At 43.3% G+C, this 25677-nt stretch overlaps 1 protein-coding gene across 1 annotated transcript in view; it reads right to left on the bottom strand.

Moving 5' to 3' along the window:
• LOC115457664 (mucosa-associated lymphoid tissue lymphoma translocation protein 1-like) overlaps window positions 1–25677 on the bottom strand; it is a 181699-nt gene that overhangs the window by 95493 nt on the left and 60529 nt on the right. The window contains exons 2-3 of the mRNA XM_030187200.1: window positions 10998–11126; window positions 945–1063 (exon numbers count right to left, since the gene is read on the bottom strand). Coding sequence (XP_030043060.1) covers window positions 945–1063; window positions 10998–11007 — 129 coding nt within the window. The 5' untranslated portion in view covers window positions 11008–11126. The remainder of the gene's footprint in view (window positions 1–944; window positions 1064–10997; window positions 11127–25677) is intronic.

Raw genomic sequence — 25677 nt, 5'->3', positions numbered from 1 at the left:
TTTAATCCTTCCATGCCCATTCTCCGCTCATGACACATCCCCTGAAAAATTAAAAAAAAAAAAAAAAAGCTAACGCGCAGATTACCGAGTGCTAACAGGCAAAATGCAGCAAAATACTCTAACGCTTTTGTGGTAGCCCGTTGCAGCGTGCTAACCATTTGTTAAGGCAGTGGTTCCCAAACCATGTGTTAAGGCAGTAGAGGCACCCCAGCCAGTCAGGTTTTCAGGATATCGATAATGAATATTCATCAGAGAGATTTGCATGCACTGCCTCCAGTGCTCAATGCCCTTTAGTGTAATAGCCCCAAACTTTTGTCCCACCCCTGTACGAGTAGGGTAGTGTTTAGAGCACTGAACTTGACCTGCAAGGGAGCCTGGTTCAAATCCCACTGCTCCTTGTGATTTTGGGCAAGTCATTTAACCCTCCATTGCCTTAGGTACAAACTTAGGGGTCCTTCTACTAAGGTGTGCTAATGGATTTAGTGCGCACTAATGAGTAGCATATGCTAAATGCTAAGAAACCCATAGGTAAAATGAGCTTCTTAGGATTTAGTGAACACTAGTCATTAGCATGCGCTAAATCCATTAGCACACCTTAGTAAAAGGACCGCTTAGATTGTAAGTCCTCCAGGGACAGGGAAATACCTGAATGCAACTCACCTTGAGCTACTATTGAAAAAGTGTGAGGAAAATCCAAATAAAAAAATTATCCTTAATACATAAATTTGGGTTGGAAATTCAATTGTTGGAACCAAAATGTATCCATTAGCTGGCAGGAAATGTTTTAACAACAGAGCTCAGCATCCAATGTTCAGCATGTAGTTGTTTCTGAATATTGACCTCCTGGTCTTTACAGATTTCCTTTGTACCACAGCTCTACTGAATGAAAACATCCCCACTATAAAGAAACAAAGTCCGGTGCAATTGTTTTTCTCCAAACTTACCTTTGCCTGCTGAAACCACTGAAACTGCAGGGATGGAGGTCCCTCAGCTCTGCAGCGTAAGGTAAGGGGATAGCCGGCAGGAACACAGGCATTCACTGGGTGCTCAGTGATCAGGATTTCTGCAAATATACAAAACACAACCATGAAACTCATTTTATGTACTGTAAGGAACCACTGATAGGGCTTTGGCAATGCATGTATCACAAAACAATGTTCAAGAAAGACTTGGATTCAACATGAACCATGAAATAGCAGCAGTTATAGAAAAAGGATGACTATAATGCTGCTGAATAACCCCGGTTAGTACCTACGCCAAAACTGACTAATTTGTGGACGGTCTGGGGGCCGCGTTGGCACTTATATGGCTAAGTACTGATATTCTTTACCTAACTGCATAAGGTAATCGCATAAATAGGACCGCAAAAAACACAGACCTATATTCAAGCGGTTCACCTTATGCAGTTAAGTGCTGAATATTGCAATAATCGCATGTGTTAACCGGCAGAATATGGCCCCGGCACTGAATATCTGGGGGTAATTCTAGCAGTGGCCAAAAAAGCACTGACTGCTGCTGGATGAATATTTATCCCTTAGGTAGATGTTTCCCCAAGTCCAGTCCTGGAGTACCTCTTGCCAGTCAGGTTTTCAGGATATCCACAATGAATATGCATGAACTTGATTTGCATACACTGCCTCCATTACATGCAAATCTCTTTCATGCATATTCATTGTGGATATCCTGAAAACCTGACTGGCAAGGGGTACTCCAGGACCGAACTTGGCAAACACTGCCTTAGGTTATAAGTGCTACCAGAGCTGTCAAGTTACCCAGTTCTAGGAGGGAGACTTTTTGGCCAGTCTTGGTCTTGAATTTACTTCCCACAGTAGTGTGGAATTTCTAGTTCCTGGTTCCACCCATTGAAATCAGCTCTGCAGGTCCCATAGTGCAGCAGGATAGGGTTGTCAGAAATCCAGAACTGGCCTAAAATCTCCCTCCTGGAACCAGGTAACCTGAAACCAGTCATGTAATACTTGTATATCATGCAGACCGCACCCTTTACACCTCAAGCGGCAACATCACCAAATCCCTCCCCTCTAATCAAACAAGATTAGATTCAGAAAAGATCCATGTCCATTAGAAGCAGTACAATACCTGAAAAGGGCTTAATAACTGTTTCCATTTTCAAACAAAGCACAGCTCAAGGCGCTGGCACCATCCCAGCCTGTGCTGAATGCAGCCAGGAAGAATATGACAATACATTATGAATAAGATTTGTGATGCTCATTGTTTGGTCTGAAGTGGTTGACAGATGACTAATTGTAATCCTTTTGTACACTTACAACTGACCCCCAATTAGAAAGTAAATTTCAGAGCTGTTTATCAGCAGAGAAAGGTCATCTGAAAAATACCGCCTACCCCATAACACTGATGCTTTCACTTCTGCTGAAGGGGGATAGAACGAGGTCTGAGGAAAGAGTGTGCAGGAAAACTGTCTCCTCCATCTTTGCGGATTAAAGTACCTGTGCTGAGACCATTTATCTTTCACTTCACATTTTCTACAAGTTCCTCTGTTAAACTGCAAAAGATCTTTCTGTCGTAGACTGATGTCATTAGGGAGAGGGGTGACTGATGCTGAGCTCTCTACCTCACTGGAATCCCAAGAGTCCCTGTTCTGTTCTCTCATTCTCTCCTTAACAGAACTTTCCAGTCCTTGATGTATCAAACAGAGAAAATCTTTATTATATGAGCCATTAAAACCACTCTTTGTATCTGCTGCTGCTCTCCAGTTCCTCAATCTTCCTATCACACCTCCAAAGAACCTCTCACATTCATTTTTGCATTTAAGTCTTTTGAGTACATAAGTATTGCCACACTGGGACAGACCAAAGGTCCATCAAGCCCAGCATCCTGTTTCCAACAGCAGCCAATCCAGGCCACAAATACCTGGTAAGATCCTGAAAAAGTTCAATACATTTTACACTGCTTATCCCAGAAATAAGCAGTGGATTTCCCCCAAGCCAATTTTCCTTTAGGAAGCCGTCCAGACCTTTTTAAAACCCCGCTAAGCTAACCACCTTTACCACATTCTCTTGCAACGAATTCCAGAGTTTAATTACACGTTGAGTGAAGAAAACTTTTCTCCAATTCGTATTAAATTTATTACTTTGAGCACAAAATGTGACATAGAAAATGATGGTAGATAGAGGCTATACCAATTACTAAGCTCTACAGTCCCTTCCTCTCCATCACAGATTCTCTGTGCTTGTCCCATGTTTCCTGGATTCAGATACTGTCTTTTTCTCCACCACCTCCTTTGGGAGACTGTTCCATGCATCTATCACCCTCTCCATTAAAATAAATATTTCCTTAGATTACTCCTGAGTCTATCCCCTTTCTCCTTCATCCAGTGCCCCAATACTTCTTTTCAACTGAAAGAGACTTGCCTCCTGTGCATTTATGCCGTGGAGATATTTGAATGACTCTGCAAGAAAGGTGGGAGAGGGGAAATATGATAAAGTATATATATAGAGAGAGATCTTTAAGTGTCTGTCCCCATTCGCTTTATGATGAAGAACACTGACCATTTTATTAACCGTCCTCTGGACCAATTCCATCATGTTTATATCGTTTTGAAGGTGAGGTCTCCAAAATTGTACAGAGTATTCTAAATGAGATCTTAGCAGAGATTTATACATAGGCATTATCACTTCCTATTTCCTGCTAGCCATTCTTCTCACTGTGCACTTAAGCATCTTTCTGGCTTTTTGCCATCGTTTTTTCTACCTTTTTGACCACATTTAGATAATCAGACAGGATCACTACCAGGTCCTGCTCTTTCATTCATAGAACCTCACCCCGCATACCAGTGTTCTTCATTGCAAAGCTCGGGGGTTAGCGGCAGCCCCCCACTAACCATAAGTGTTGCTCCCCTGACTCTTTCCCCCTTTGCACTCTTCTCCCTGCTTGTCCCAAAACTTGCTGCTGGCACTACATCCATAACAGCTGTTTTGTTTTCTACCTGTGCTATGTCGCTGTCTGTAAGTTTGAACCATGAACTCCCCAAACTCCACACTTTCTTAGAAGAATGAAAGAGCAGTGAAGAAATCAGAACATGCTGTTCCAGAGGCTAAAAAGCTGCTGCAGAAAATATAAGGGGAATTCAAAAACTGGTGTGAAGAGGTTGATGGTAAGAATGGGGGTAGGATTGAGACTAGTTGGGTTTCGATTAGAGAAGAGTGTATAGGGAAGAGTGGCTGGGGAGAATATGTGTGTGTGTGTGAGTGGATGATGGACTGAGGAACATGGATAGAGAATGTACAGGGAGATATGGATTTAGGGGAAAGAGAGAGTGTGAGAAGTAGACTTTGTTTTAGTTACACGAGTCTCTCTAAATGTACGTAAGTAGTCAAGCTGATCACATCATCAGAGGGGAGAGGCACTGGACCAGCTGTATCACTAGAGGGGGTAGTCTCTCATGCCCAATGTGCTGTTCACTTTGCCCAACTTCCTTTTTTTGTATATATTTCTGTGGTATATCTTTTAATCCTGTCTATTTACTTGCAATTATATTTTATTTTGTTGTTATTGTTAGACCCCTGAGGAAGGCTTTATGCTGAAACATGGCCTGTGTTGGGTCAGCCTGTGGAGGGTAAAGACTGTACAACTATTTGATCTATTACTGAAGAATAAAGACTTTTTAGAAGCTTGGACTTCACTTTTTGTCTTATTCATCTTGGAACATTTCACTTCCACTTCTTTTGGTTTTCCTTTGATTAACTGTGGAAGCTTTGCGTCCCCCTTTTTCTTGCTGATGAGCATTGAGTGTGCATTCCAGTATTATCCAGCTGGCGTGTTAAGATTACTGCGCACTTCCTGGATAACACAAAGTTAACACAAGAGCACCTAGTGCCTTCTAAACAGGAGGCGGTAAGTACTCCCACATTAACTGTATGAAGGTGCCACACGCTAACAGTGCTTTTTTTGTGCCGGTACGCACCGGTACGGCGTACCGGCACCTTTTATTCTCTACCCCACAGGCACATGTCTCCTTCCCTCCCAACTCAGCTCCCCGACCGGCAGCCCGACTCAGCTCCGTTCCTCCTCACCCCCCTAGCAGCCCGACTCAGCTCCGTTCCTTCCCCCCCCCCCAAGCGTTAACGCTTTTCCTGTCCGTAGCAGTGACGTCAGTAAAGAAGAAGGCACTGCAGGCTTGCCTCCAGCTTCTCCCTTCCCTCTTCATACAGTGTCCTGCCTTCTCCGATGATTTTATTTTATTTATTTGCTGCATTTGTATCCCACATTTTCCCACCTATTTGCAGGCTCAATGTGGCTTACATTATGCCGCAATGGTGATCACCATTAACGGAATGATAATACAAAGGAGTGGTACAATCAAGATACATGAAAATATCACTTAAATTAGATATGAAAGGTAAAAATCAAGTGAATTAGGAGAAATACATAATTTTGTAGCAGGTGCATAAAAATAGAATAGTACATATAAAACATTCGATATTGTTAATATAAATTAAAGTAACCAGATTGGCGAAACCAGTGTTAGTTAGACGGTTTCCTAAAGGACAAGTCCATAAACCGCTACTAAATGGATTTGGGAAAAATCCACAATTCCAGGAATAACATGTATAGAATGTTTGTACGTTTGGGAAGCTTGCCAGGTGCCGTTGGCCTGGATTGGCCGCTGCCGTGGATAGGATGCTGGGCTCGATGGACCCTTGGTCTTTTCCCAGTGTGGCATTACTTATGTACTTATGACTGGAAGAGGCACCCTCTTTCCATTGCCAATTTTTTGTTCCAATTTGAAATTGTATTGGTGGGAAGTGCAGGAAAGACCCTGGATAATTCTGCCTAGTAGACAAAATATAAGCTACAAAATAGCTGTATGCAGGGGTGACCCAAGGAAATCTGCCGCCTGAGGCAAGGATGAAATGGTGCCTTGGCCCCCCAGCATCGCACCCCCTGGCAACTTCTTCCTCCCCCCCTGCCAACTCCTTCTCACCCCCCCCCCCCCCCCCAACTGTGGTCTAACATCTTTCCCCCTCACCCCCCAAGCCTACCTTCTTTTTTTGTGGTTGTTGTTTTCAAAAGTCAGAGGTGGCAGAGGAAACAGGAAGTTACATCAGAGAGGCATGCTGCAGTACAGAGGAGATGCCAGTGGTGGCAGGGCAGCATATAGGGATCGCTGCCAACTTTTGAAAAACAAAAAAAAGTAGATAGGCTGTGGAGGGGAGTTGAGGAAGGAAGGGGGAAAGATGCCGTTCCATAATTAGTGTTACCTGAGGCCCCCACCTCAGCTGGCCTAATGGTAGGGCTGCCACTGGCTATATGGAAGTCTAGAGCCCTGGTTTCCATGCTACCAAAATCAAAATGGAAGCTCTTAGATATTTTTTTGTCTTAACTTTGGGTTTCAAGCAGATAATTAATAACTGGAAGGATAACTCCCAAATGGGGATAATTAGAACACAGAAATATGATGGCACACAAATGGCCCATACAGTCTGCCCCTCCCCAGAAGCCACTAGCTCCTCCTTTTCCTAAAGGATCACAAATGCCTGTCCCACACTTTTTTAAATTCTGATACAGTCTTCGTCTTTACGACCTCCACCGGGAGGCCATTCCACGCATCCACCACCCTTTCCGTGAAAGAGTATTTCCTTAGATTTCTCCTAAACGAACCCATTTCCACTTAACTTCATCCTGTGCGCTCTCATTCCAGAGTTTTCCTTCATTTGAAAAAGGCTCACCTCCTGTACATTAATGCCTCTAGGTATTTAAACATCTCTATCATATCTGCTCTCTCCTGCCTCTCTCCCAGCATATATATATGTTGAAGTTCATGCGCCTGTCCCTATATGTTTTATGACAGAGACCACTTACCAATTTTGTAGTCGCTCTCTGGACTGTCTCCATTCTGTGCATATCTTTCTGTAGGTGCAGTCTCCAGAACTGCAAACAGTATTCTAAATGGGGCCTCACCAGAGACTTATAGAAAAGCACTATCACCTCTTTTTTCCTACTGGTCATCTCTCTTCTTATGCACTCAAGCATCCTTCTGGCTTTGACTGTCACCTTTTCTACCTGTTTGGCCACCTTAAGGTCATCAGACACAATAACCCCCAAATCCCGCTCTTCTTTTGTATGCAGAATCATTTCACCCCCTCTACTGTACCGTGCCCTTGGATTCGTGTAACCCAAATGCATGACCCTGCATTTCTTAGCATTAAATCTTAGTTGCCAATTATCGGACCATTCTTCAAGCTTCGATAGATTCTATCTCATACCATCCACGCCCTCCGGAGTGTCCACCCTATTACAGAGTTTGGTGTCATCTGTAAAGAGACAAACCTTACCAGACAGCCCTTCCGGAATATCACTCACAAAGATGTTTAAAAGAGCCAGCATGAGCAAAAACCCCCGTGGCACACCACTGGAAACATCCCTTTCCTCATAGCAAGCTCCATTTACCACTACCCTCTGTCTCCTCCCAATTAACTAGTTTTTAACACTTTAGGTCCCATACCGAGGGCACTCAATTTATTAGTCAGTCGCAAGTGCAGAACCGTGTCAAAGGCTTTGCTAAAATCCAAGTACACCACATCCAAGTACACCTAAGCGCCCCTCCCACGTCCAACTGTTTGGTCACCCTCTCAAAGAAATCAATCAGATTCATCTGACATGACCTGCCTCTAGTGAAGCCGTGCTGTCTCGGGTCCTGCAGTCCATTCGATTCAAGAAACTTCATGATCCTCTGCTTTAGAAGCGTTTCCATTAGTTTATTCACCACCGAGGACAAACTGACAGGTTTGTAATTCCCAGCCTCATCCTTACTTCAGCTCTTGTGCACAGAGACCACATCCGCCCTTCTCCAGTCCTCCGGGACCACTCCAGACTAAGGAAGCATTGAAGAGGTCAGACAGCGGAGCCGCCAGAACATTTCCAAGTTCCTTGAGTACCCTGAGATGTATCCCATCAGGCTCCATCACTTTGTCCACTTTTACTTTAGCTAGTTCCTCATGAACACAGTCTTCTGAGAATCAGTCCTGGTCTACCATGCATCCATCCCCATTTGTTTTCTGCGGTCCTACTCCTGGCCTTTCATCCATGAACAGAAAACCAGAGCCGCTGAGAGATACAGGTGGGCCTGGGGCAGAACTAGACTGCAGCATGCAGCCCCCTCTCCCACTCGTGCCACTGCTTCCCCCCTCCACTCGTTCCGCTGCTCCCTCCCGCCCCTTACCTTTCTTTCTGTGCCTCCAAGGGAGGGCCTGGGCCCAGCGTCGGCAAGCCTCTTTCTACCTGCCTGCTCCCATGGTCTGTCCTCTCCTGCTTGTGCCGGGAGTCGGGACCCAGATGATTGAATTAATGCAATATTGCCCTAATGCAATCATCTGGGTCCTGGGTGGCATGCAGGAGCAGGGGAGAGGACAAACCCGGAAGCAGGCAGGCAGGAAGAAGCTTGTCGGCGCAGGGCCCATGCCCCCACCCCCTTGGAAGCCGGGACTGGGGAATTTTGTCCCCCTGCCCCCTCCCCTCGGTGGCCCTGCACAGAACAGAAATAATTGTTCAGTTCAGCTTTATCCTTATCGGCTTCCACATATTCCTCCTCCTCAGTTTTGAGCCTCACGATGCTATTATGGCAGTTCCTCCTGTCACTTACATATCTGAAAAACATCCTGTCCCTCAATTTCACCATGTTGGCTATCTTTTCTTCCATTTGCCTCTTCACTTTCCTGACAGTTTTTCCAGATATTTTTACCTGTCTTCCTCTTTCTGTGTCCTCTTGTATTGTATGAAGGCTAATCTTTTTTCCTTTACCTTTTCAGCAACTACGTTTGAGAACCAGAGCGGTCTTCTTTTCCTCTTTTATGTAATTTTCTAACATAAAGGTTTGTCACCTTTAAAATGGCTCCATTCAGTTTCGACCACTGCTGTTCTACTTCCTTCAGCTCTTCCCATCCAACTAACTGTTCCTTGAGAAATTCCCACATCTCGGCATAATTAGTGCTTTTGAAATCTATGACCTTCAATCTCGAATAAGCCCTCTCCTCCTTTGTCTTAATATTGAACTACACCATTCGATGTGGTTCAATATTAGCAAGGAAAGCTCAGTGTGTGTAACTGTAGGTATGAAGAGGCTGCAGAAACACCATGGGGGTAATTCTATAAAGCTGCTAGAAAATTAGTCGCCCAAAATCTGTGCACTAAGATAATATTCTATAACAGCATCTGGGTGCCCAGATTCCATAAAAGATAGGTATAAATGCTGGTGCCTAAATGTTCAAGCAGATGGACACTACTCAAACAGCAGGGTATCTTAATCCAACATATGAATGTAAAGCAGCAAAAGATGTCAATAAAATGTACTGAAATGTGTCGCTCAATCAATCAACTACATATTTTTTCAAAACTTTTTTTAGGGGATCCTCAGAATATGTATGTTTGACTTGTAAATCACCTAGTTGATAGGCGATACATACATTTTTAAAATAAATAAATAAATAAATGGCATACTCAAAGCACAGAGTATTACTTTTTGTGCTAGGGTAGCCATTCCTCACTGGTCTCAATTTTTATATAAACACATCTTCTTATTCAAAACTTGAAGTCAATTATATTTTGCATAAGAACAGTTTTCCAATTACTTATCTTGAAACTGCTATTACAATCTGCTGCCGAAGCATTTCTCACTGAAATCGGACCTGCTGCACATCGGTGTGTAACTTACAGTACTCCATAAATTTGGCACCTAAGGGGCCCTTTTACCCAGCTGTGGTAAATACTAATGAGCATGCTTCCCACACACTAAAAAATACTTTACATTTTTTAGCGCTAGGGGTGTGTTCGGAGGCAGAGAGTAGGCGTGTTCAGCGCTAACTGGTTAGTGCACCTACATCACAAAGGGCTAACCGATTAGCATGAGGTTAGCACGGGAGTCCTTACCGAATAGAAAATAAGTGTTGGTAAGGGCTCCCGGGCTAATGGCCATGTGCTAATTGGGAAATTAGCAAGTAGCCATTAATGGGGAAATAGGAAATGAGGCCATTTTACAGCTGCGTTAAAAATGGCCTTAGCATGCGGGAAATCCATACATGCGGTAAAAAAAGCCCTGCGGTAGTGGCAGGGGCCCCTTTTACCGCAGTGGGTAAAAAGCCCCTAAAAAAGACATGGCCATGCGGTAAGATTATTCTTACTGTATGGCCATGTGGGAGGAAGCGCTTAGCGCCACCCATTGAGGTGGCAGTAAGGGCTCCCGCGGAACCCGGTGGTAACTGATTACCACTGGGTTAGCGCTGCACTAGAAATTATGGAATTATTTTCTGTAGCACCGTAAATGGCACACGTTCAAGGTAGAACTACCGCCAGCAGCCGTGTTGGGCCGGCAGTAGTTTTGGGTTGCCGCACGGCAAGCCCGCTGTTGCGCAGCAACCCTTTAGTAAAAGGGCCCCTTAGGCACAAACTTATAAAATAGCATGCAGCTATGTGATAACACACATTAGTAACTGGGCAAGAAAGATCCTTTTGCACAACCTGGGAAGCCTTGAAGAAATTTGTTTGTTTTTGTGTTTTTTTAACAACATTGTTCAGAACTGTCTGGGGGTGGAGGTGGCACTTATGTGGTTAAGTGCCAGTAATCAGCCCTTGATTGGATAATATAACCGCTCAGATTGGGCCGCTTAAATAGTAGTCCTATCTTTAAGCAGTTTAGCTTATGTGGTCAAGGGCTGAATATTGCATTTAACCGCATAAGCTTTAGCGGCCAACCTAGAACTGGATATTCAATGCCGATGCCCAGACATAGCCTGGCATTGAATATTTGGGAATACAGCCGGTGACGAACAAAAAAACGCTGACCGCCACAGTTAAATATCGGCAGGTCTCAATGTAAACTGAAATGTCACATGATGAATTGTTTTTCTGTTCAAATGTTTTTCTTTATCTCTGTATATGTCTCCTTGTGAAGTTGTAGAGTCGTCAATAAAATATTAGAACTTAAAATATTACTACTGTTTGTCTGTATTAATAAAAGCATCTACCTTTCAGCATGACGACGCATCAGCTGGTCCTGCCGAGTGCAGCCGACAGTGGTGAACTGGAACATGGGACTCAATTTTTGTGCATTCTTGTTAATGCACCAATCTCACTTCCATAAGAGGAGAAGAAGGCTGCAGAGGAGAAGAGAAAAATGATGTGTTATTAGATGGATCTTCCCAAATCAGTGCAATGAAAAACTCTCATAAAAAAAAATGTAATGACACATCACTTATTGAGTCAAGGAAACAATTGAGAAACAATGGCTAAAAACTACATGGAAGAAAACAGACCTCAGATGCCAAGAGACACCCTATTTTTCAGTGTCTTCCACTCAGCTCCAGATATCTTTTATTGGTCAAAAGCCTCCATTAAAAATTTTTAATGGAGGTTTTTTCAATGAGTGGTGTGTGATTAGACGGGTTTTTACATCAGGCTTTGTTTCTGAGTTATCAACATCTGTATTTCACAATGCATATGAAATCAAAGGACAATTGTCTTTAAGCTTATACTTGCTACCTTTCAATCACTTCCACTTTCTTAGAGAGAGAACTGGGCTGAGAATCAAGGGCACAGGCAGTGAAATACCAAGGGCGGGGCAGTGGGGATGGTCTGCCTTGGGTGCATGCTGCAAGGGGGTGTAGGGAGCAGCCGCATGGCTGTCGGATCCACCAGGGGAATGCTCCTCGAAAAGGGCGGGAAACTGAATTTCAAGATGCCCTTGAAAAGAAGGCTGTGTTTTGACAGGAAAATGGTGAAAGCCAAACAGCAGGCACATGCTAGTTGAAAGAAACAACTAATCAAGAAAATCAACCTAAACAAATTGATCAGAAAAGAAGAGTTAGTGCTAGGTATTTATTTATTTGTTACATTTGTATCCCATAGGCTCAAAAAGGCTTACATAGTTCCAGAGAGGTGATTACAGACTGTGATGTGAACAAATACAGTATAGGGGTCCTATTAGAGTGACAAGTACAGTAAAGAAGTATCAGTAAATAGGTTGGGGTGATTCAGACAAAATGTTAGGGTGTGATCATGCGTCGGGGTTGAAAACTGTCCGTTTCCTGATTAAATGCCATATTTCATTATTCGGCGTTTATGTCAGATACTGTGGGGTATGCCTTTTGAACAGGTGAGTTTTTAGTATTTTTTCGGAATTCTAGATGATTATTCGTAGATTTCAGGCATTTTTTTTGTAGAGAATTCCAGAACTGTGTGCATATGTAAGAGAAACTTGATGCGTATATTGATTTATACTTCAGGCTTTTACAACTTGGGAAGTGAAGAGTTAAGTACATTCTGGCTGATTCAATTGTGTTTCTAATTGGTAAGTTGATTAGTTCAGACATATAGCTCGGCGCTAGACCATGTATTATTCTGTAAACAAAGGTACAAATCTTGAAAGCCATACTTATACGGTCTGTGCCAGAACCGGTGGTGGGAGGCGGGGCTTGTGGTTGGGAGGTGGGGATAGTGCTGGGCAGACTTATACGGTCTGTGCCCTGAAAAGGACAGGTACAAATCAAGGTAAGGTATACACAAAAAGTAGCACATATGAGTTTATCTTGTTGGGCAGATTGGATGGACCGTGCAGGTCTTTTTCTGCCGTCATCTACTATGTTACTATGAAAGCCATACTTCGTTGATTGGTAGCCAGTGTAGTTTCTCCTGAAGGGGTTTTGCGCTTTCAAATTTACATTTTTCATCAGTGGCGTACCAAGGGGGGGCGGTCCGCCCCGGGTGCACGCCACTGGGGGGGTGCCGCGCGCCTGTCGGCTCCGCTCGTTCCTTGCTCCCTCTGCCCTGGAACAGGTTACTTCCTGTTCCGGGGCAGAGGGAGCATGGAACGAGCGAAGCCGAGAGGCGCTCGGCACCCCCCCCCCCCCAGCAGGTAAAAATGCACCTGGGGGGGGTGTCCTTTCGCCGGGGTGGGGGGGGTCGCGCTGTACCGGGGGGGGGGGGGGGGCATCGGCAATCCGCCCCGGGTGTCAGCCACCCTGGGAATGCCACTGTTTTTCATAGATAAGCCTGGCTGTCATAGGTAGGGATTCAGTCTCCACATTTTCTGATTTAAGGGAGTATTAAACTCAATGTCAATTTCACCCTTTCTCACACACCCCTCAACAAAACACCACAGTCACATTCAGCCATTCTCACACACTCCCACTCCCCCATTCTAATACAGCACTCAGCAAAACACCCAACTCACACTCACCCATTCTCACATACCCCTCAGCAAAACAACCCCAATCACACACCCCAGAATAGCACACCTTCACTCCCACTCCCACACCACGGCCCCACTGATATTCACTCATTCTCATACACCCCAGAGTAGCACACCTGTACTCACCCCTCAGCAGTACACCCCCACTCACACACCACAGAATAGCACAACCACACTCATCTATTCTCACACAGCCCTCAGCAAAACACCTTCACTCACACTCACCCTTTCTCACACATCTCTCAGCGCAGAAAACTCCAACTCAAACCCTCTTCACCAGTACACCCCCATTCGCACTCATTCATTCTCACACTTACCCTTCAGCAGTACACCCACACTCACCCATTCTCACATCCCCTTAGTAGCACACCCCCATTCACATTTATTCTCACCCCCTCAGTAGTACACCCCCATTCACACATTCTCCCCCTTAGTACCACACCCCCATTCACACTCATCCATTCTCACACTCACCCCTCAGCAGTAAACCCCCACTCACCCATTCTCATATCCCATTAGTAGAACACCTCCATTTACACTCATTCTCAGCCCCCTCAGTAGTACACCCCCATTCACACATTCTCCCCACCCCTCAGTACCACACCCCCATTCACACTCATCCATTCTCACAACTCCTTAGTAACACACCCTCACCCACTCATTCTAAAATAACCATTCACACTCACTCTCAGCAGTACACCCCCACTCAGCCATTTTCACACACCCCTCAGTACTGTCAATGTTTAAAGCTTGCTTAAAGTAGAATATATTTAAAGGAGACCATAGTTTTTGGGCCAGTCATGGATCCAGATACTAAATAGTTTGTTTTCTATCCAGGATGGTTGAAACTACAATGGAAAATGAAATATGACATCAGCGAAAAAGGCAGACTAAACTAAGAGTTGCTTCTTCTGGTATAGCTACCACATTACTTCAAGGAGGCCGAACCGCTCACTCAACTTTTAAATTGCCTCTTAACTTAGCGCAAACTGAGAACTCAGTTTGTCACATAAAGGAACAGGCTTAGCCAAATTATTACAACAATGTAACCTCGTTGTTTGGGATGAATGCACCATGTCTCATAAGCATGCTCTAGACCCCTGATGGCGAACCTATGACACGCGTGTCAGCACTGACATGTGTAGCCATTTTCGATGACACGCGGCGCCGCCGCAGTGTGGTCCGCCCTCCCTCCTGGAAACTAACCTTAAAGCCTCATTTCACGTCGCAGCACGCAGCAGCAGGGCAGGCCACTCCTTCCTTCCGTGTCCCGCCCTCGCCTGACGTAACGTCCGCGAGGGCGGAGCACAGAAGGAAGGAGGAGAGGTCTGCCCTGCTGCTGCTTGCTGCGACGTGAAAGGAGGCTTTAAGGTTAGTTCTGGGCCCGGTAGCGGGTGGAGGGGGGGCCCAGCGACCTCGGGTGGGCAGTGATCTCGGGTAGGGGGGGCCCGGGGGCGGTCCTAGTAGCAGTGATTTTTCTCGAAGTGACACACCACCCGAGTTATGCTCGGTTTTTTGGCGAACTTTGACACACCAAGCTCAAAAGGTTGCCCATCACTGCTCTAGACAGAAGCAGTCAAGCCTACAAGACTTGAAATGTAATAAGAATTTGATGGGAGGAATTGTTAGTCCTTTCTGGTGACTATCGACAAACATTGCCTGTCATTCAAAAAGGTATGATGTACGATGAACTCAAAATTTGCCTCAAGTCCTCCACTCTTTAGACTTCTGTGCAGCATTTAAAACAGACCAAAAATATAGCTCCGAAAAACTTAAACGTCAATGAAATAAACAACGAAATCCAAGAAATGCTACCAGGTGAAACTAAATAGCATTTGTCCATTGACACAATGCAAGATACTAATGACATTGTAAATTATCCAGTTGAATTTCTAAATTCACTGCATCCACCAGGAATGCCACCACATCATAAGTACATAAGTATTGCCATACTGGGACAGCATCCTGTTTCCAAGAGTGGCCAATCCAGGTTACAAATTCCTGGCAAGATTCCAAAACAGTACAATACATTTTATGCTGCTTATCCTAGAAATAATCAAAAAAATTCAAATGGCAATGTTCCACCTATAACATATGAATCATACACAACACACTACTGGTGGAGCAAATGGTGCTCAGTGATAAACCTATGTTAATTTGTAAGAGGACGTCTCATAAAGTTGCTCAGGCACTGTATGCCAGCTCAGGCACTGTATGCCACTCAACTCGTGAACCTGTGCTTCGTGCCACTTTATAATCATTGACTGCCCCCAGCCTCCTTACATGCACAAATCAACCAAGGTTTAGCACTGAGCACCATTTGCTCCATCAGTAGTGTGTTGTGTATCCTAGAAATAAGCAGTGGATTTTCCCCGAGTCCATTTTAATAATGGCTTATGGACTTTTCTTTCAGGAAGCTAGCCAAATCTTTTTTAAAACCCGCTAAGCTAACTGCTTTTACTACATTCTCTGGCAATGAATTGCAGAGTTTAATTACACATTGAGTGAAGAAATATTTTCTCCAAGTCATTTTAAATTTACTACTTTGTAGCTTCATTGCATGCCCCCTAGTCCTAGTATTTTTGGAAAGAGTAAACAAGTGATTCATGTCTACCCGTTCCACTCCACTCATTATTTTATAGACCTCTATCACTACACTTAAAAATTGGTTCACCAATCATACTGCTACCAAATCTAAATGTTCCAAAGCTATGTAATGGCACACGTTTAGCTCTTAAAACTCTAACGCCACACGTTATTGAAGCTACAATCTTGAAAGGTTGTGACAAAGGACAGCACATTTTTATACCTAAAATTCCTCTTTTTCCATCTATCTGATACAATTCAAAAGATTGCAGTTTCCAGTTCAACTAGCCTTTGCAATGTCGATAAATAAGGCTCAAGGTCAAACGTTATAAGTCACAGGTGTCAACTTACAAAACCCATGTTTTTCATAAGGCCAATTATATGTTGCCTGTTCACGAGTTGGCTCAAATAAGTCTTTATACGTATATGCTCCAAATCAAAAAACAAAAAATGTTGTCTATCAAAATGTGCTCAAATGAGAACTTATTACAATATTAAACATATTTAATATTTATCTACTCCTGTGTGTCCTATTTCTGCTTGTACAAATAAAAATATATCTATATACATATATCTATACCTATTCTTTATGTTTCATTTCTCACATTAAAGACATCAAACAAAATGTAACAACCATCAGAAACAAGTTAAAAATACATACTTATACAGTGTTATTACACACAAATAAACCTTGCTTTTCTCAATTACAGAGTACTAACCTATCGCTGAACAACTCCAGTGGGGAGAGCTAGTGCTTGAATAAGAGGGGATTATCCATCTGTGAAGAGTTTCATGTCATCTATTAACTTTTGACGCAGCCTTCAGGTGAAGCATGGCCATGTCGGATTACATTTTGTGATATTATATATTTTTATTTTATTGCCTTTTATTAAATGTGTCATCCTTTGTCTTTGGTCTTTTTGGTGCTGTTCTCTTTTTTGTTCTGCTGGTTGATATAGCACCTGCCTCTTTGTTTGTTGTTTCTGTTCTTACATCTTTGTCTTTGCAAAAGCGCATGCAGCGCGTGCCAACTGCTGTTTACCACTGGGTAAGCAGCCCGCGGTAGAAAATAAAAAATTATTTTCTACTGCGGGATTCAGCGCACGCCTACTTTGGAATTACCGCTTGGCTCAAGTGCTAGCCGGGCAATAGTGCCGATTTGGCATATGCTGTACATGCATAAGCCCTTACGTAGGGTTACCATATGGCTCCAGAAAGATCATTAGGATCTTTAGTTTGTGTTCTAGTAATATACTATTGCATGAAATCATATGAACATTTGAGATGGAAATATAGGATTTGTAAATGCATATGATGGTGGATTTGAAGGGGTAGATGACTGAGTGAACGAGGTATGAATGAGTTGAAGGTTAGAGTTTATTATATATTGGGATTGTTTACTGTATGAATTCATACGGAAGCAATAAAAGATACAGTTGGTATCCATATTTATGACTGGAGCTTTTTGTAACGTCCAGAAAAAGGAGGACAGATTGAGCCAGTCTGGGTTTTGCTTCCATTGCTTTCAATGGAAGCAAACCCTGGATTGCATCAATGCGTCCTTGTTTTTCTGGAGCCATATGGTAACCCTACCCTTACACAGCTTAGTAAAATATAGGGTTAGCATATGCCTGCATTTACCCGGACATGTCCTCTTTTTGAGGACGTTTGGGTTTTGCCAATCTGCCCGTTTGTCCGCCAGCCTGCACATTTGTCCAGAAATCCGGACAAACGGGCAGATTGCTAGCCTGCCCTCCCCTTACTTACTACTGCCCTGGTGGTCTAGTGATCTCAGCGCCGATTCAAAATGGCCGCCGAAAGTTGACGTGACCTCGCAAGACTTCAACTCTCGGTGGCCATTTTGAATTGGCGCCGAGATCACGAACAGGAAAGATGCATGCAGGGCAGCGCTCCGGGCAGGAAAGAGGGGGCTCACTAGACCACCATGGCAGTAGTAAGGTAAGGGGAGGGGGGTGATGGGGTGTGTGACAGGGGGGAGGGGAAAATGTGACAGGGGCGGAATGAGGGCATCAAAGGGGGTGGAGCGAGGTATGAAAGGGGTGGGGCGTGAACGGGGCGGGGTATGTGTTCTCCTTTTGGGGGGACAAAATACAGTAACCCTAGTAAAACGGCCCCTAAGTGCTCCTGAATTAAGGGGCTCTTTTATTAAGGTGCCGTAGGCCTCACACAGGCCTAACATGTGCTAAAAGACAACTGCCGCAGGACGCACTAAGGCATCCTGTGGTAGTGTTCTGCTTAAAAAAATATTTTTTTTTCAGCATGGGAGGCATGCCCATGGGTGGAGAATTACCCGATTAGTGCAGAAGTACCATGGGAGCTCTTACCGTCTCCTAAATAGGTGGCAGTAAGAGCTCCCATGGTAGTGGCCACATGCTAATGGGGAAATTAGCATGTGGCTATTACAAAAAGCCCCCACAAAAATGGCCATTTTACCGGCGCACTACAGGTGGCCATAGTGCATGAGAAACCCACCCTTTTGTGCGCCTTAGTAAAAGGACCCCTAAGTCCATGTTATCCACTTAAAGTGTGCTAATCAGAGCATACTTGTTGGATAATACTTCCATACCTGTTCTCTACCCATGTCATGCCTCCTCCCCAAAATGTATATATATATATATATATATATATATATATATATATATATATATATATATATAAAGAATGTGCAATTAATGTGCGCTAAAAGGCGAACTACCACGAAATACTTTAATGTATTTTGAAGTAGGCCTTTTTTCCCCACGTTAAGCGTGCGTTAGTGCTTAATGCATTTTAGTACAGGGGTGTCATAATGTTTGATTGCAACACTTGCTGTTGAGCTGTTAAGATCATTCCTTCATTTTTTTAGGTGCTTCAATTTTCAGTTTTTGTCATGGTAGGTATTTGTCACATTTTCCATCAATATCTTTTACTTATTGGCCAAAGAATGGCTTGTCTTTAAAGTTGTTGAACTTGCATTCTGTTTCCTGCTTCTTATATTCTATTTTCAGTTCTGATATTTTTTTGCAAATTTTCTTTGCAGTCTTTCATTAACATGGGCTCTTTGCTTTTTGTAATTCATCGAAGCCACGCTTTGCTTCATTTCTAATAGGCCTTTACTTCCTTAGATTCTTGGTAAATGTGATCTATCAATGTCACTGCAAGGGCTTGATTTACTCCCATTAATTTCCTGGTTCTTTGATCAAGTTTAGCTTAAGCAGCTTGTGTCCAGTCTACAGTTCTAGCAGTATATGTGATGACTGGAATTTCCCAGGGATTAATAGTTTTAATTACACTACCTCCATTTAACTCTGATTTTAGAATTCTCCCACTATGTTTGAGCTGGTGTTTATTTTGATCTGATCATGTGGCAAATCCGTGACTTGTAATAATCCTGTATACTTACTTCCTTCTTCTGTTGCCAGTTGTTTAATGAAACTTCCATTCATTAGCTGTAAACCATCTTCTTCTATGATTTTGCCTCCTTTAATTATTATTATTATACCACCATTAGTAGGTCCCTGTGCCAAGTAAGCCATGCAAGAAACAATGAATCCAGACTGACATTACTTTATTTCTTTTTTTAAGTGGAACATCCAACTTGCTCCAGTAAGCATTGAAGGGTCCTTTTACTAAGGTGCACAGAAAAATGGCTTCCAGTAGGGTAGGCATGGGTTTGGGCGCGTGCCAATCCATTTTTCAGTGCGCCTTTAAAAAAGGCCTTTTTAAAAGTTTTTTTGCTGAAAATGGATGTCACACGTGCATTTTGGGTCTGAGACCTTACTGCCAGCCATTGATCTAGTGGTAAAGACTCACGCAGTAGCTGGGAGGTAATGACTTACACGCGTCAAGTGCCACTTGGTGTGTGTCCAATACACGCGTCCAAAAATAAAAATGATTTTTCAGACGCACGTATTGGACGCATGCCAAAAATGAAATTACCGCAACAGCCATGTGGTAGCCACGCGGTAACTCCATTTTGGGGTGCGTTGGGCATGCATAGACGCTAACGTGGCTTAGTAAAAGGGCCCCACAATTACTACATCCCATATCCCAATCACTAGCCTGAAAATAAAATGTGTTTTTCTACTTCTAACGCAGGATAGAAAAGGGCACAAGTGGAGAGAGTAAGAGATTTACTTTCATCTACAATGTCGGTTCCAATCAACTCCTCCCCTCCTATCCCTGACGGACAGAAGGGGAGCAGCAGATTAAGAAGCAGAGTGGCTCTTCTTTGTTCTATATGCTCCAGCCTCACCCCTTCCCCTCATAATTTCTGGGGTACTATCTAATAGACATGGGGCAGGAGCCTCAGGAGCCCATTTCTATTTCTGCCTCTGGCTTCGACTACTGCTTCGGAGGCCTATTTACTAAGCTACAGTACAGGTTATTGGTTAATGTATGTTATCGTCAATTTTAAGCACATCTTAAGGGCAATATTTCCATGAACTTGCGCTTATGTAAAAGGGGATGTACGATGTACTCAACAGTGCGGAGAAACAGCTGCGAAGTTAACACATACTGATGTGCGCTAATGTGGTGATTTTTACTACAGAAGCACGTAACTACACCTCTGGAGATATAGTTATGTTCCCCTGATAAACCCTCACATTAGCTTTAATGCATTTTATTTATTTATTTCAATATTTTAGCCCATTCTGCCAAATAAATAGGGGCCTTTTTACTAAGGTGCACTAGAAAGTGTCCAGAACTGTGGTTAACGCACAGGTTTGCTGCGTGCTCTGGCTACTTTCTAGCGTTGTAGAAAAATGGCCATGGTCGCCTTTTTTAAAAAATGGACATAAGCTAATTTCCCCATTAGTGTGTGGCCATTACCGCCAGGAACCCTTACCACCACCTATTTAGCAGGCGATAAGGGCTCCCATGCTACTCCTGTGCTAATCAGGTAGTGCACAGTAATGTGCCCATGCTACCTGATTAGAGCAGGCACACCTACTCTCTGCCCCCCAGCCACGCTTCCCATGGCAAAACTTTTTTTTTTTTTACCAAAGGAGTAGCACACGCTAATGCTCAGACTACTGCGGGATGCCTCAGCGCATCCGGTGGTCATGTCCTTTTACCATGCAGTAGGCCCACATTAGGGCCCCATAGTCACTACAGTTTGCAAAAAAAAAAAAAACCAGAAACAAAAACAAAAAAACATACAGAATAAAATACACCAACTTTGTAAACAGCAGTAAACCATAATAGAAAATTGTGGGCCCACTTTCAACCACTTCCAGCCAGACACACTCAACCCACAGGGAATAAAAACGACTTAACTGGCCTCTAAACCACATCGGTTCATCAGAAATTCTCACAGATGATGGCAACTTATTCTGTATTAGCAGAGTAACATGTAACAAGCATGACTTCTAACTCTAACCGTTGACAAGTGTCATTCCCACTGTAAATGTAATGAACATGCTGCTGTATAATGTTCAAATTTCTTACATATAGACCCCCCAGGTCATAAACATGATGAATTTTAAAGGCTAAAACCAGCATCCCTGGATTAGAGTGCAATTGTCTTGTACCCCTCCCCTCCCCTCCCCATCCCACCCCCACCCCCCACCGATGTGGCTTGCAAGTGCAAAAGCTTGTTCTAGGGCAATTGGAAGCAGGATAACTGGGAGCGGGCAATTGTTGGACAAGCTGGTGCTGGACAAATTGGCTCAAACATTTCAGCACAAACAGTAAGATATATAAACAGTGATTCAATAAAACTTTGTAAAGGCTTTATTAAGAAAACACAATAAAAAGTGTTAATTAATCTTACAAATCAAATCAATAGTCAACAAGCAAATATCTCTAAAGGATGAACTAATTACTATAGAATCAATTAAAGCAAATTTATTTTCAAAAAAGATGTGTAAAGGATGCACCATTGTAGAATCATTTAATTAAATTTATGTCCAAATAGATTTTAATCAATTAAGTTAATGCTGTGGCTGCATCCATGCAAATAATCCAAAGTTGAATGATTAGAGTAATCCATGACAATCGTTCAAAGTCGATGATCGGGATCACGGTTTTTCTTCTTCTGCAAGGAAGGCTGTTCACCAACAGTGAGACGTTCAATATGCAGGCAATTCATGTTCTGTTCCTTTTGTAGTTTCAGCACTAGCCTCAGTGTTGCTGGATGGACAATTTGCACGTGCAAATGCGTTATGCCATCCCTCAACTGAGTTATTTGTTCGTGGTTCGTCATCATAAACAGCCTGGTAACAGTCTGAGATGCTGGAAGGGAAAAGAGCACCCCCTCTTTGTGGTCATCACCGTCTTCCTCCAATAACAGTGTATTCGAAGTAGTTCAGAAGGTCATCAACTTCAGGAAATGATTCAAGATCTATAAGTTCTTCATAAGCACGCACTTTCTTGGGAATCGGTACGTATTCAAGAGCAACAAGAATCTGGATGTGCGTAGTGAAATCTGGATCCATGTTGTAACGTCCAGCATAGCTATATTCTTACACCATAAGCCAAATGTATTGTCCGAAATGAAAATGACATCCATGAATTTGCAGATTAAAGATGTCAGTAAATGCATTCATTGATGAATGTAATTGACCTTAAATACTTCAACTGCATAGTCAAAAGACATGAATTCACATCTTAGTAGAATGCTTAATGAGATATTAAAAGCTACTGCGCCGAATTAGCCGTTATTTTCCGTCAACATATCCACTCCAAATTATCCCACGACGAATTGTCTGTGTCAAATTATCCACTCCCAATTGTCCGGTGCCGAATTTACCAGTTACCGTTTCACATCCAGAAGACATAGGGAGGCGTAGTCCTCACCATAATCCTCCCTCCAAAAGGATGGAAGGAAAATCGACTGATGAGGTGAAAAAACAAAAACACTTTTGGAAGAATGGAAGGAACCGTGTGCATAGCCATGCCTGTCTGCGAAAACTGCAGACAAGGGTCCCTGAAAAACAATGCCTGGAGCTTAGAAATCCTTCTATGTGAAGAAACAGTCACCAGGAAAACAGTTTGCTCCCAACTGCCCTAGCACCTCAGTGGTCCGGCACCAATTTGTCTGTCACCAATTGCCCACTCTGAAATGTCTGCACCAAACTGTCCGCTCCCAATTGCCCTGCCACCCTAAAGCCTGCACTGCTACTGTCACTGTTGTTATTTTGGGAGGTGGGGCAGGAGCAGTGACAGGTGGCAAGTTTTTCTTTTCAAAAGGCAACCCTAGTTCCCTGGCAAGAGAGACACCACAATTTGGACAGTAAACTTCAACCTGGGGGGGCAGGGGGCAGCCGACACAGGCAGATAGAAAAAATTGGAAAAATGGTGAGAATATGGCAATAAATGTGTGGGGCGAGGGAGGGGAGAGAATGGAGAAGGGCGCAAATTTATAGGTTGCAGGAGGGCACCAGAAACCATAGCCCTGGCCCTGATTCTTGGCCCTTATCCTTCAGTTGGTCCCACCCCCCTTGCTGCTTTCAATAAAAACCTATATTAGCTCTTAATGTACATTATTGATTTTTATCCTCTGGTAAGACATTTTAATGCACATTACCAGCCAACCAAAAACTAATCAGGGGACAAATAACTAAAGAATGCTGACAGGTAATAGTCAAACGTCAAATAATAGAAAAAAGAACCTACAGTCTAACAAAAAATCTTTTCAGCAAGGCTTCAAAATATGTTTGTGTGTATATATATATATATATATATATATATATATATATACATACACAGTGCAATCCGCTTAAGTGCAAGGGTCTGGGACCAAAGAAATACATGCAGTTAACTGGAGCGTGAACTTCACCGTTGTAACCCAAAGAAGCTTGACATCTAATAAACATATGTACAGTACTGTTTATTATACGTACAGTATACAGTCTCCGTTAACTGACGTTAGGCTTACTTGAAGTAATCAGTCATAGTCCTCCATACACTCTTGTGTCTATGAGTTCCATAGACTACGTCTGCCAGACGGTAAAAACTGTCATAGCACTGACATCCAGTGGCCTCCAGATAGGCCCGCACGGTGTTGAGACTCTCCAGCGCTCTTGCAAAAGTGACATGGGGCTGTTGAATTTCATCAGCATGTGCCTCGCTGCTCATTTCATCATCTGTTTCATCATCAGCCGTTGTCTGCGTGTAGGCGCATATCTCGATATCAGTGCTGCCATCAGCTGTTTGTAGATTGTAATCAACAGCTACATAGTAATGAAACTCCTCTTCAGTAACATCGGCTGGGATGTCAATAGCCTGTTCATCTGACGCGTTTGCAACAGCTGCATCTGTTTCGTCCCTCTCCACATCCCTAACAAAGCTTGCCCGCTTGTAGCAGTTCACAATGGTTGCCTGTGTAACATGATTCCAGGCTTCTTTCTGCATATGTAGGGAATCCAACAGTGATAGATTACGAGCCAGTTCAACAGCACGTTTATCCTTGCCAGTCTGGTCATCCATAACGCTCATCAGACGACATAGCACAAGGGCCTGATAATGTTGTTTGAAATTGGCTATTATGCCCTGATCCATAGGTTGGATCAGAGAGGTAGTGTTTGGTGGCAGGAAGACCACCTTGACGTTAGACAGCCTGACATCATCACTATGTGCAGCACAATTATCACAAAGCAACAAAATCTGACGCCTTTGTGCCTGCATTCTAGTGTCTAACTTCTTTAGCCACTGCTTCCAAATTTCCCCAGTCATCCATGAATTTGTGTTAGCCTCGTATGACACAGGAAGTCGCTTAACATTCGTGAAGCAACGGGGCTGTTTGCTCTTTCCAATGATGAGGGGTTCCAACTTCTCACTCCCATCCATATTGCAGCAAAGGAGGATCGTCAGTCAGTCCTTCGACATTTTACTTCCTGTAGTTTTGGCTTGTTTGAATGCAAGTGTTCCATCAGGAATCGCTTGCCAGTAGAGACTGTTTTTGTCAGCATTGAAAATGTCACGAGGTGCAAATTCATTCAAGATGATAGGAAGAACTGAAACAACCCAATTTTCAGCACCAAAGTCATCAGCGTCTTGTTTCTCACCATGCTGTTTCTTGAATTTTATGTTGTTCCTCTCCTTCCATCTTTCCAACCATCCAACAGTGGTTTTGAATTCAGTTAGTCCAAGACTTTCAGCTAGCTGATTAACTTTCTCCATAAGCAGTGGACCACTGACAGGAAACTGCCTGCTCCTGACTTGAGAAAACCACCGAAGAAGAGCATACGAGCATACCTCGTCAGCTTTTCCCACCCGTTTTCGTTTCCAGTGTGGATTTGTATTGTTTTGCCAATCTTCCAGAAGCTAGTCTTTCTGCTTCAAGATAAGTGAAATTTGACTGGGATTGACACCATATTCTTTAGCAATAGATGCTTGACTTTGTTTGCCTTCTAATTTTTAAAGAACTTCTATTCGTTCAGCCAGTGTTAAAGTCTTACAGTTGCGCGAGGACGCCGCCGCCAGTGTACACTCTAACAACATTCTTTCACTTCTTCTGCCTGTGGCAGTTAACCAACGAGATTTCAAATTTACTGCCCCTTTGTCACGTGCCAATTGACTTCCATATTCCGCACATGCGCTTATGCGGAGTCTTTCCTGCAGAGGAGCGGTCTTAAACCATGCATATAAGTGAATCTTGCACTTATCAGTGGTGCGCTAAACTGAAGTTTTTCACCATAGAAATTGATGGCGCCAAAAACAGGAGCGAAGTATGGCATGCAGTTAAACAGAGCATGCGCTTATCCAACGTGCACTTAAATGGAGTGCACTGTATATATATATATATATATATATATATATATATATATATATATATATATATATATACACACACATACATATAGTAACATGCTCAGAAGTTGCTGAAGAGACCAGCATGGGTTAACCACCCTAAGTAATAGCTCTCC

This window comes from Microcaecilia unicolor, chromosome 1 (assembly GCF_901765095.1).
Source record: "Microcaecilia unicolor chromosome 1, aMicUni1.1, whole genome shotgun sequence".
Taxonomy (NCBI): domain Eukaryota; kingdom Metazoa; phylum Chordata; class Amphibia; order Gymnophiona; family Siphonopidae; genus Microcaecilia; species Microcaecilia unicolor.
This window is presented reverse-complemented; position numbering and strand designations above follow the sequence as displayed.